Source organism: Pseudochaenichthys georgianus, unplaced genomic scaffold, assembly GCF_902827115.2.
Source record: "Pseudochaenichthys georgianus unplaced genomic scaffold, fPseGeo1.2 scaffold_1533_arrow_ctg1, whole genome shotgun sequence".
Lineage (NCBI taxonomy): Eukaryota > Metazoa > Chordata > Actinopteri > Perciformes > Channichthyidae > Pseudochaenichthys > Pseudochaenichthys georgianus.
The window spans coordinates 12,934-25,921 of NW_027262367.1; the positions used below are offsets into that span (position 1 = coordinate 12,934).

The following is a 12,988-nucleotide window of genomic DNA, read 5'->3' on the forward strand; positions in this document are numbered from 1 at the left end:
CAATCCATCAGCTATCAAGAAGACAGAGCCAGACAGAAGGCCTCAGGTGAGCGTACCTGCTTCACATCCAAACGCATGCAGCATGGATGTGTCGTACAGGTGGGAGGACAGGCCTTTAATAGCTGTGCTTGTAATGTGTTATGATCCGGGCTCGGGGAATGTGAGATGGGGGCGGCGCGTGATCGCATTCGCCGTCTCGGTTGCTTACCTTGGCAGCCACCGAGGAGCTGGGTTTCTCCAGGAGATCCCACAGTTTCTTCCGCTTGTCGGGGCAGCAGGTGTTATCAAACTCGATCTCGCCCTCTCGATCTCTCATCGTCTCCGCCTCCCTGCGGAGCTCCTCGTTCATCTGCTCCTTCTTCTGGTGGTATCGCGCCTGGCAGCAGGACTCCAGGTAGATCTCGTCGATCCCCCAGAAGTCCAACTCCTGGCCGAAGGACAGGGCGCACATCTCCTCCATCATGTGCAGCTTCCCCGTGCGGTAGAAGTTCAGGATGGAGGTGAAAGCTCCCGGGTGGCGGTCGAAGAAGTACTCGTTCTCGTTGAGGCTGTAGTCGTCGCACACCTCCATCAGGGAGTCGTGGGTGTTGCAGTCTCGAAGCTTCCCCAGGCGAGTCCTTGGTAATCGGTCCAGAGTTCGCCATAAGACCTCGTGATTCAGCCCCCCGACGTTGAGGCGAACTCTGCGAGACCTTGCTTTGATGCGGACGATATCGATGGGCTCGGGGGGAAGAGAAGAGCTGGACCTGATGCTCGAGGACTTCAACCCTGGGCCGATCTTCTCAGCCATGGTGAGGAGGGGGAGATGTGACTCGAACAAAACAAAACGATAAAAAAGTCCCAAGAATGTTGATTTATGTTGGATCCTCTTTAGGGAAGTCCCTCCATGGCTGAGGAAGCAAAGAGACAGGTTATGAGATTAGATATCCTCACTTTCCTCACACACCTGTTACTTAAAGTCAGTCGTAAAGAACAGCCGCACATCGATCCTTTCTAAGCAACAATCCATGATTTAGTTTGAACGGTCAACATGGCTGCTTTGCTTTGCTGTGTAGTGAAGCATGGAAGCCTGCTCTCGATGCAGTCCCATCGCTCAGAGAAGGGCTCAGGAAGCAATGAACCAAAATAAACCTCAACATGCATTCTCATTATTTGATTAAATTAATACATTTTAGGTCATTTTAATCACATTTCCTGACTACTGTAACCTCTTGCTCATAAAAAGCCCCGGTGAAGGGTTTTTAATTTAACGGAATGATTGATATGCCCTTTGCTCTTGGATAAGTCCTCAACATGATATAAAAAGTAGCACATTGTGGCCGGTTACCATTTGGCTTAACATCAGAGTTCAGACTGAAGATACGAGGGTTTTCTTGAATGCAACAGTTTCTACTTTGCCTGGTTCTCTGCAGCCAGCACTGGCCACTACAGAGACGGTTCCACTATGCAAATGGGACGGAGTGAGTAGGAGTGTGTTGGATTTAAAGCTGCATCGCATTAGTAATCCATTCCTCCTAACTTGTTCTGCAGTCCTATAAATCTCACAGCCTTGCAGACCTGCGATTTCTGTTCTGTAGTTTTTTTTTAATCCAACCCCGTATGGTCTCAAAACCAGCTGCACCCGCAACGCGTGAGATCCGCGACATGGCGTGTGCTCAAAGTGTCCAGAAACTGACACAGAAAAGCTGTTTCTCTCACCTTGCCGCGATAAACCACCTTTTGCATGCGAGCTCCTCTTGTTCCGTGGGGGAGGAGAGGGTCGAAAGGGAGCCGGGATCCCCCCTGGTCAAGCGGCCACTGAGGAGGAGGAGAGCAGTCCGCGGACGCCTCGCGGAGAACGCGCGTCCCACATATTTGATGAAAAACGAGACGAAAAGAGAGGAGGAGAAAGAAGAACACCGCGAATATCTCCCGCTACTGATGTCCACAGCGACAGACCCGGCGTGGCTTCTCCATCCGTGGAAGCAGTGCTGCCTGTTCCTACATCCGGAGGGTCTGAATCACTGTGCTGCAGACGCGTAAAAGGAGAGTGGAAGGAACGGGATAATCTGCAGAGTGTCCCGCTGCACACTACACGAGGAGGAGCACCCTGCGCCACATCCTCCCAATACAACACTAATGCAACTGGGCACTCCGTAACACATCCGAGTGAACCCAGGTCGTCACATTTCGACATTATAGGAAGAAATAAGAGGATAAAGTAGAAAGGTTTTAAAATGTACATTGTTACAGTGGAAAAGAGCCAGCTTACCTAAGTAGCTTGCACTAATATTTCTCTTTGCACGTCTCACTCCGTAACACATCCGAGTGAACCCAGGTCGTCACATTTCGACATTGTAGGAACAATAAGAGGATAAAGTAGAGAGGTTTTAAACGCTCACACAGAACGTGCCATTATCAGAATCAGAATCAGAATCAGGGAGACATTGTTACAGCAGAACATAGCGTAATGTAAGTGGCGTGCACTAATATTTCTTTTGCACATTCTCAAAGATATTGAAGTGACTGTTATTTTGTATATTTGATTGTCGTGTTTTTATTTCGGTCTTAAGGTGTCCCATGTTCCTTTGATGCAGTCAGAGCTTGGTAAAGCTGCATTCTCCCACTATGCTCCCTTTTTATGGAATACGCTGCAGGTAAAACTTTGTCTCGAGGCACTTCCTACTGTACATGCTTTTAAAGGTCTGCTACGGTTAGCCCTTCATGAAACATGTAGCTGTTACCTGATGCTATTGCTGATGGGATTATGCTTCTTGCCACTGCACTAATGGCCTTCTGGATTTATATTTGAATTGTATGTTTTTTTTGTTTAATGCCTTTGTTTTATGTTGAAACTTGTTGTGTGCCGTGTTGGTCAGGACTCCCTGGAAGAAGAGATCTTGTATCTCAATGGGACATTCCTGGATAAATAAAGGATAAAGAAAATGTTTAAAAAAATGTCCTTGACTGTATATACATATTGGCACACATGTTTTTACATTTGTTTTTATATTCAGGATTGTGGGAAACGGTATTCCGATCTCTCCGTCTGCAGACAAGCTGAGAGGTTGACAATAAAGTTGACTTTAACTTGAATGAATTATGATAACAAAAGTCACGCAATTTACAAATAACTCATAACTTTATCTCATATCTTAGAAAGCTTCGTAAAGCCTGGGTTTGACGAGTCGGCAGCAAATGAGATGCACACTTTGCCAACGGCGACTTTTAGCGAAATGGCCATGAAGTGTAAATGCACCAAAAGGCCTGCAGCCTTTTAAAGAAACTCTAAATACAGATAAATGATTTTCCTCCTCCTCCTCCTCCTCCTCCTCCTCCTCCTCCTCCTCCTCCACCGGTCACGTGGTCCAACAGGAGGCTCCTCACCACTTTGACAGAGCACTAGTACTCTACTTAGGAGCCATATCTAAATGCATATTGATCCCACACGCCCTGCTCTCACATCAATACCTCTAGATATTAAACTATGTATCTGTCACTATGGTTACCTGCACTGCCTCTGTGTGTGTGTGTGTGTGTGTGTGTGTGTGTGTGTGTGTGTGTGTGTTGTGTGTGTGTGTGTGTGTGTGTGTGTGTGTGTGTGTGTGTGTGTGTGTGTGTGTGTGTGTGTGTGTGTGTGTGTGTGTGTGTGTGTGTGTGTGTTCACATTTCCCCTTAGCAAAGCATTTCTGTGGCAGAAATGTGATTATACAGCGCATGTGTAATTGATTTTCTTGCCATGTTCCTTCCTTCCAGTGACAAGGGATCAATAATGCAGCATTGACTCACCGGAGCCTGTGTGTGCACGAGATCTGTGTGTGTGTGTGTGTGTGTGTGTGTGTGTGTGTGTGTGTGTGTGTGTGTGTGTGTGTGTGTGTGTGTGTGTGTGTGTGTGTGTGTGTGTGTGTGTGTGTGTGTGTGTGTGTGTGTGTGTGTGTGTGTGTGTGTGTGTGTGTGTGTGTGTGTGAGTTTAAAGGTCAAAGGCTTTGGCTCTGTCCAGATGTCACATGCGGATCTGCAGATATATGCAGATAACTCTTCTGTATATTTCAGGCTGCGACATATGGACGTGATGAATATTTGAAAGTGACGGCAGCGCTGCGTTGCGGCCTCGACCTCCCGGCCATGCACATGTGACTTAGCAAGAGGCTTAAACGCATCTAAGCAGCAGCAACCGAGATGTCCTCCGGCGTCAGAGGTCGACTTTCCGGGTTTCTCACTCATTTGGGCACTTTTTATAGTTTTGTATTCTGGAAACGTACTTTTTTTACTTTTGCTGTATTTAAATATTAATTAATTATGTCTTGTATTCTTTTATTATTCTATTGAGTTATCACCCATTACTCTATTTGACTTCCTCATTACATGCACAACATGAAGCGCACAAGTAAAACAATTTGAATAAAACGACTCAATAAGAAAATGTATTAAAGTTGGATTTGAACATTAATGGCGTTCTTTGACAGCACCGAGCGTTCGTCGAGCGTCTCCCCGACTGCTAATTGACAGATTAAATTAACGATGGGACAGAGATGACACAGCCGTTAATTGCTGGTGCTACGGAGGAATGATGAGGGGCGATTAACTGTGTCCCCGGTCGTTGCTTATGATCAAACTGGCAGCCCTCCCGTGAGTCATGGTGTGTGAGCTATGCTGGTACTAAATAATCTGCAGAGCACGGTGTGTGTGGAGTTATGTCATGTTTTGTGCAGGAGATGCTTCCAGCTCCAACACCACCTGCATGCACGAGGAGCTGGAGCTCACGTGGGCGGAATAACTCCCGCCAGCCGCTTCTGTAATTACCAGCTTTACATACAGAGATGTGTAGGCCTGCCACTAATCACTTCTGCATCAATCCATACATTGATGGGTTTATTAAATATCAGGAATTAATGAAAGTGTCCAAAGTGATGTCTTTCAGTGTCTGTGCACAACTCAAATGTATCGACTATAACGTGATGGACCAGCTAGACTCCATTACATGAATGCACAACAATATCTGTTTTCTTTTTTTGATTACTGCGGATTTTTATTCCATATTTTATATATTTTATATTTTATTCCTCCAGATCTGAGGCCATGGTTCCCAGCAGGAAACCGATGGACTGTCCCCTCCAAGTAGGGAATGAGTCCTTACCCCAAGTGAAGGAGTTCAAGTATCTCGGGGTCTTGTTCTCGAGTGAGGGATCAATGGAGCGTGAGATGGGCCGGAGAGTCGGAGCAGCGGGAGCGGTACTGCAGTCGCTTTACCGCTCCGTGTGACGAGAAGGGAGCTGAGCCGGAAGGCAAAGCTCTCTGTCTACCGGGCCGGGTTCCTTCCTCCCCTCACCTACGGTCATGAAGGATGGGTCGTGACCCAAAGAACGAGATCGCGGATACAAGCGGGCGAGATGGGTTTTCTCCGCCGGGTGGCTGGCGTCTCCCTCAGGGATAAGGTGAGGAGTTCGGTCATCAGGGAGGGACTCGGAGTTGAGCCGCTCCTCCTTCGCGTCGAAAGGAGCCAGTTGAGGTGGTTCGGGCACCTAGTTAGGATGCCACCTGGGCGCCTCCCTAGGGAGGTGTTCCAGGCACGTCCAGCTGGGAGGAGACCGAGGGGTAGACCTAGGACCAGGTGGAGGGATTATATCTCTTCGCTGGCCTGGGAGCGCCTTGGGACCCCCCAGTCAGAGCTGGGTGATGAGGGGAAAGGAACGTTTGGGGCTCTCTGCTGGAACTGATACCCCGAGACCCGACCACGGAGAAGAGGAGAAGATGGATGTTCCTTTTTATGTAAATACTGTTTTTTAACCATTTGTAATATTGTTCCAGTTCTCTATCTGTGTTTTTAATTGTTGTTTTACTTTTATGTATGCACCATGACACACTGTTGAGCTTATTACATATCAGAAATTAATGAAAGTGTCCAAGGTGATGTCTTTAAGTGTCTTCTGTTGGTGCACCACTCAAATATATCGACTATAACGTGATTTACGACAGAGAAAAGCAGCAAATCTTCACGTTTGAGAACCTGGAAGTGACTTTTCTGCATCACAACACGACTGGAAAGGAGATGGGTTGTGAAATGTCTTTGTCTCCTCACAAGTGTCCATAGAGATGTGCAAGGATCTACTTTTATTTATTTTTTAAATTCCTGTGTACACTGTGGGCATGTTTGCTTGTGTGGGATGTTGCCATAGCGACCCAAATTGTAGCATGCTGCTGCTGCAGGAACAGTGTGGAGAGGCAGCGATTGAATCGGCGGCTCCATTAACCTGTGTTCATCAGAAAGCGTCCGGCGCGCCGACGCTGTAACGGAGGACGTTTTCAACACAACATCGTGCGGGTGAAGATGCAATGACCGCCAGCTTCTCCTTCTGTGCGTTCCCATCGATCCCAGTCCCAACATGATACTTATATATAAGCGACCGGTTCATCCCACAGGCCTTAAGAAAGAACATCCGTAACATTCATCTGTTGCAACTCAGATATATCAATATTCCAATTACGTATATCGACTATTCTGCACTATTTCTATTCTATTTCATCGTATTTACTATTTTATCTGTTTTATTGTCTTGAGGTGTCCTGATGCCTCGCCGCTGACTTTCAAACACAACATCGTGCTTTTGAAGATGCAGAAAAGCCTAAATAACCTCCACCGTCTTCTTCTGTGAGTTCCCATCAATCCCAAGACGCGCTTCCCGATGCCTCGTCCCGTCGCCGCCTGCTGTCTCTCCCCTTTCCAATTTGTCACAAAACGTGTCCTCTCCATCATCCAAGCAGCACGGCGACTCCCAGCTTCGTCAGCAGAGAGGAGCGACACCATCATCTGTTCATCACGCCTTCATCACAGGCACCGACACCGAGCTGCTGGATGTATGGAGAGCGTGCTTTGAGGGGGGGGGGGGGCATTTCAAAGGTCTGAGCAGATTGAACATCCTGTTTCCTCTCATGTGTGTGAGGTGGAGAGGAGAGGGAACAGTGTGTGTGGCTACGGAGAGCTTCTGCAGGAGGGGGAGCAGAAGTCAAGTTGAATTAAATTCCAATAATAAGCATTCAATCAACGTGGGACTCCTCAGCGTCTATTAATAGAACGCCGCAATGGATTTGAATACTTCGCTGCAAAGAAAGACATGTGGGTGGGCAAGGTTAAGTGTGTGTGTGTGTGTGTGTGTGTGTGTGTGTGTGTGTGTGTGTGTGTGTGTGTGTGTGTGTGTGTGTGTGTGTGTGTGTGTGTGTGTGTGTGTGTGTGTGTGTGTGTGTGTGTGTGTGTGTGTGTGTGTGTGTCCTCTCTGCTGCCAGCTCATGGTGGTGTCCTCTCTGATGTGAAGTCGAGGAAGGCCCCTGCCTGGATGTGGGAGCAGGGCATCAGTGCAGCTCGTACTGATGTGCACTCGAGGATGTAATGAAGTACTTTAGTACACATGTACGGTTCTTATACTTCAGTGTGTCCTTGTTCTGCTAGTTTAAACTCCCGCTCGACACATCAGAGGTACATATTGTACCTTTTTACTCAAATACATTTATTTTAAAACAGTTTTTCCCGCCCTTTCTGTCCGCATGTGTTGCTCTTACATTCTTCTGATGAGCTGAAGGACGACATGTTCCTTCAGGCTTTGAGACAATTCCTTAATCTGAATAGAGTCTTCAAAGGCCTGAATGCTTTGTCTTTGTCTGTTTATTCTCTGTGTCTATTTTTAGCTTCTGGACACGTGAAGGTCCGCCCACAGCTGGGCAGTCGTGGCCTTCAGAGCCGGGTCATTAATCTGTGTCATGTCTCCATTCATCCCACCACACACACCTGTTCACCTCTGCAGCCGCCAACAAGCCTCCGAAACACACACACACACACACACACACACACGCACACACACACACACACACGCACGCACCGGATGTCCGAGGGGCTTATCTCTCTCAGTGTGTCCGACACCACAGTGCATCTTAATCCCCCCCCCCTCTCTCCCTCTGGTCCCATCCCCACCGCCATCAATCAAAGCGAGGAAACAATGCCTTTAAAAAAATCTTTAAATATAAATAAAGCCTGCTGTGTGTTTTTAATGGAGTCCACGTCTCTGCGGAGACACATGATGGATGAGCTGCTGGGAAGGTGTGCATAATACATCCAGGTCGCTTATCGAATGGTGTCGCTGTGTTTCAGTTTGTTACTGGGACCGGCTGGTCAGCGGTCCGGCAGAGTCCGGCCTGCACGTGGCTGCAGGCCGGGAGGCGCGTTGCTCTGCTTCGTGAGCGGATATATGGACTTCTTCTGCTTTTCTGTTTCCACACGTCACTGACAGGATCACCGGCGTTCTCTTGGTTTTACTTTTAGACAAGTGGGGAATAAACATTTCATAGTCCACAAAGTGTCCGTCCAACGCAAGCAAACATGAACATCATAAGATAAGACTAGACACACTTTCTAAATGTCTTATTTGTTTCTTCTTCTTCTTCTTCTTTTTCTCCTTCTTCTTCTTCTTCTTCTTCTTCTTCTTCTTCTTCTTCTTCTTCTTCTTTAGAACAAGTATATCTGTCTCATTTCTAGTCAGAACACGTCGTTACACTTGATATAAAACTATTATAATAACTTGAAGGTGGGGTCGGTAGGTTTGAGATACACTTGTTGTTATATTCCATCCCGACAGCAATGAATATCTGAAGTGCTTTGAAGCCGTGGCGCTGTAAAAAGCACGACCAATCATCTGAGCCGGCCGGCTAAAGTAACTGGATGGCCTACCTGCCTGTCAGCCTTCCATCTGGGCACACACTTATCTCGTGCCCTCATTGGTCACGTGCGCGTTCGTGTGTTGGAGGAGGGGCTCTGTGAGGAAGTGGCAGATTTTTTCCGGTTGTTTATTTTCAAATGATAGCGCACTCGAGCTGCTTTCTCCAAAATTACCTACCCCACCTTTAAGTCTTGTTTTTAGACAAGGCATCCTTTGAAGTCAAAGTCTCTTAAAAACATCTTATTTTATAGGAAAATCTCCACGAACTAACATCAGAAAGCTGAACATGGCTTTTTTTGTTACAAATTCTCTAATTCTTGTCAAATATAGTTCAACATAATATCTCAATTATCTAATGATCCCGTCTTTACTTCATTGAACTTGTTCCACTGGCAGATGTCTTCACTTATTAAAAGCGTAAACACCTTGTTTTTGTCCCGGTGCATCTGGACTCGACCTCTCTTTCTCTTCTGCATGTTGAGCAAGCACAGCCGGTTGCTCCCCTCGCAGCACAGCCTCAGTGTAACCTCCACACTTCAGAAGTCTGCACCAAACTCATCAGCATTCACCCGTGAGAACGATGCCCGCCGCGCGGACAAGATGCTCAGCGCCGCACCTTGACCCAGAAGTGCTCGTGGCAGCACGATAATGTGAATATAATGCACTCTCTAATTGCCGTGGAAACATCCAGGTTGGCAACGTGGCCCGTTACTGCTGTCAGGAGGCGTCCTCTGAGAGGAGGCGCGCGTGCTCAGGGCAGGTGTGCCACCGCCAGAGTGGTGTTCGCTGAAATGAGAGACAGGAGCTCAGGGCGCGCGGGGTGAATAGCAATGAAGTCACGCGGCAGCTGCGATATTACCGGCTCCACTCAGTCTGAATGTGACGAGGGCCTTTTCTCTCTCAAAAACACAACACTCAAAGAGGCCGCACGCGGAAGACAGGCTGTTGCACTCTGTGCTTCACGGCAGCACTTATCTCGGTTAACAACAACACTTTAATTCTGTTTTCCACCAAAACAGAACGAAGAGGAAAACAAGCTTCAAATAGCCAGCAGACAGGGGCGCCGTAAGGGGGTGAACAGTTAGGATGATTCTAAGGGCCCGTGACTGACAGGGGCCCCAACAAATGTTAGAACATTAAGAAACAATGTTTAAGTAACCTTTCATCAATCATCAATAAGTAACATTAATATAACGTCATATTGATGATGTATTCACTAAACTTATGATTCATTTAACTTATTTTCTTCCAAAAGTTAATTATCCAAAACATCGAACACCCCCCTCTATTTACATGTAATGGTTTGGTCCTGCCTCCAAACGGGTGTGGTTAGCATTGTGCTTGGTTGCCAGCAGATGAGTTTTGTGTTTTACGATGATCAACAAAGTAAAATAGAAGGAGTCTGTCGGCTTTGAGAAGAATGTATTAATTGTATGTTAATAAACTAATAAGTACAAGTCCTTGCTGATTTGATATGGATTCACTTCAATGCACGTCACGTAGCAGCTGGAGGAGATAATATCAAGACTTCTGATAGTTATCTATCCCGGAAACTAATTCCCATTAAAGCTACATTTTCACTCGAGTCTGATTTCATTAGCGTTTCCACCGTCTTGCCTCGTTAACAGAACAAGTGTTATCGACACGAGGCCTAATCTATGCAGATGGTCTCGTGCCGATGTAGCACGAGTCACAGAGTCGCATTGATACCGTTGTCGGTGTTGTAATTGGGTCCACAGGTAGTGTCGCGGAGCCCTTCTGCAAAATAATGTAAAAGATGAATCATTCGGACAGGAAACCAAAGCTTCTCCTGGGAGGGATATCGTGACTGGGAAGTCTTCCTCCTCTCGCAAATGAAAATGGAAAAGAAGAAGACGAGGGAGGACTATTTAAATCGCCGTAATGCTGACCGTGTTTCCATCTGGGCAGGTCTCGAAGGTCTTTTTTTAAACGTGTTTTCCTCACCTGGGTTCCGTTTTCATCCTATTTGCTCGCGCTGCAGCCGTGCTTAATTCAGTTGATTTATGTCTCTGTGTCGCGCTGCTGACGAATAGGGGGAACTATTAGTGTGTGTGGACGTACGCTGTCTGAGTCGAGGTCAGCGTGCAGCAGGTGTGGTTTCCTCGATGTTTACTCGCTGACACACACCGAGCAGATCGAGCAACAACGAGACGCGTCTGAGCTGTAAGTACTGACATCCAATCCTCTCCAAATCTCTGAGTGTGTGTGTGTGTGTGTGTGTGTGTGCGTGTGTGTGTGTGTGTGTGTGTGTGTGTGTGTGTGTGTGTGTGTGTGTGTGTGTGTGCGTGTGTGTGTGTGTGTGTGTGTGTGTGTGTGTGTGTGTGTGTGTGTGTGTGTGTGTGTGTGTGTGAGTGAGAGAGATAACCTTGGCTATGTGCATCAACCAATCCGTCAAGTCATCCAACCCGACGTACACATTTGAGATGTTCAATCATACGATATAATTTCCTCTCGCTCGAGTCCTTCAAGGTCGCACGTATCGGACTTTAAGGATGATGCTAACTGCGGCTCATGTCAAGGTGTCTGATGCACGCTCTCTGGAAGCTCTTTTAATTTAAAGAGGTCACTGGAGCTGATCTTTCATCCTGTCCTTGGCGGTGGGAGATCCCCTGGAAGAGTCCCTCGGCGATTGACCCAAACCGGCGTAATGGAACATTCAGGACTGAGGACTAAGTGTCCGATGTGCTGCATGTCAACCTCACACTGAATATACAGGAAGTGGGCGTGGTCATTGTAACACCATCCATTTATCTGTGGTCTACACATTGAAGCCTTGAGTTTTTTTTTTTTTTTAAACCAGAAGTGACATATAATTGTGGGTTGAAGTACAACTGAACACTGACATGTCAGAGGTAGTGGAGCTGAATGGACCAGAAACCATACAATATAATGAAGGCAAGTATAAAATGAGAAGTTACAAGACTATTCACAGAGACAAGACACAGCTGGAAAAAGACACAAGTGAACACAATCAGACAGGAAGTAAAAGAAGACAAAACATAATACAAATAAAATCGTCATGAAACTGAATTATACATTTTCAGGCAACCAAAAGAATGAACTCTCAAGATGTGTAAACACACTGTACCCCGATCCTAAGCAAACCATTGTATCGTCTATTTCCCTCCAAACGGGACCCTAATTTACTGAATGAACATCATGCTGTATCGATCAGACTTGACACGACAGATAGACACAGTAAACTCATCGGGAAAATATTTACTGATGTAATAAATCAAGAGAGAAGTCGGAACATTTTCTCATAGACTTCTCTGCACTTGTTGTTGAACCAGAGATGTCGCCCCCTGCTGGAAATTCGAGAGAATGCAGGTTTAAGAAACTTAACTTATCTCACCCAGAAGTTTCAGCTTGATTTAAATGTATGTAAACAACAACAACAAATAACATGATAAGACCCATGAGAGGCTTTATACCAGGGGTGTCAAACTCAATTTCATCGTGGGCCACATTGGCATTATAGTTGCACTCAAAGGGCCGGTTTTAACTATATAAATATACATATATAAATGCATAATATACATGAAATAATGTATTATATATTATTGCCTCTGCATTGGATTATTATTGGATAGGGTAATAATTACATCTGAAAGCAGAAGTCTAGGGCAAATAATTGCAATTGTGGGACAATTGTGGGACATATAGTTTAAGGGCAACATGCTTCTGTAAAATAAGATAAGATAAGATGGAACTTTATTAATCCCCGTGGGGAAATTCAGTGCTTTAACAGCAAAAGGGTAAGATTGAAAAACAGGAGAGCACAGATTAATACAATTAAGGATAAATCAAAGATAAAAAAAGATAACTATAAAATAAGAAATGAATTAAAATGAACATATATAGATATACTGTAAAGTAGCATGTAACCGTATAATAAACGTATTATATTCTTTGCAAGCTCTTGCGGGCCACATAAAATGAAGTCGCGGGCCGGATTTGGCCCCCGGGCCTTGAGTTTGACACCCCTGCTTTATACCATCGAAAAAACGGACGAGACATTTCATCGAATGATATGTTTAATCAAATGACCCCACAGCCAGTTTGGGGGCTGGGCAGTATCACGGTATTGGGGTAAAGGTGGGTTGACGGCCAAGGACTTGATTCCTACCTCAGGTCCTTGGAGGGACATCAAGTCCAGTTTACCTTTAAAAGAAAAGCATCACTTTGGGCGAAAGTCCCAGATGGATTCTTTAGGGTATTTTCTTTATCTGTTTATTAATGGCTTCTTCTTCTTCTTCAGGTGTTTTATATATCGACCCTGA

At 45.9% G+C, this 12,988-nt stretch overlaps 1 protein-coding gene across 1 annotated transcript; it reads right to left on the reverse strand.

Annotated features, from left to right (window-relative positions):
* Positions 1–208: 208 nt before the first annotated feature.
* LOC117441167 (potassium voltage-gated channel subfamily B member 2-like) lies at positions 209–2,806 on the reverse strand (the record flags this gene model as incomplete). Its single annotated transcript, XM_034077372.2, has 2 exons — positions 1,699–2,806; positions 209–890 (listed from the first exon to the last, which is right to left on the reverse strand). A coding segment is annotated over exon 2 (582 nt), but the record flags the coding sequence as incomplete, so codon positions are not given.
* Positions 2,807–12,988: the final 10,182 nt, after the last annotated feature.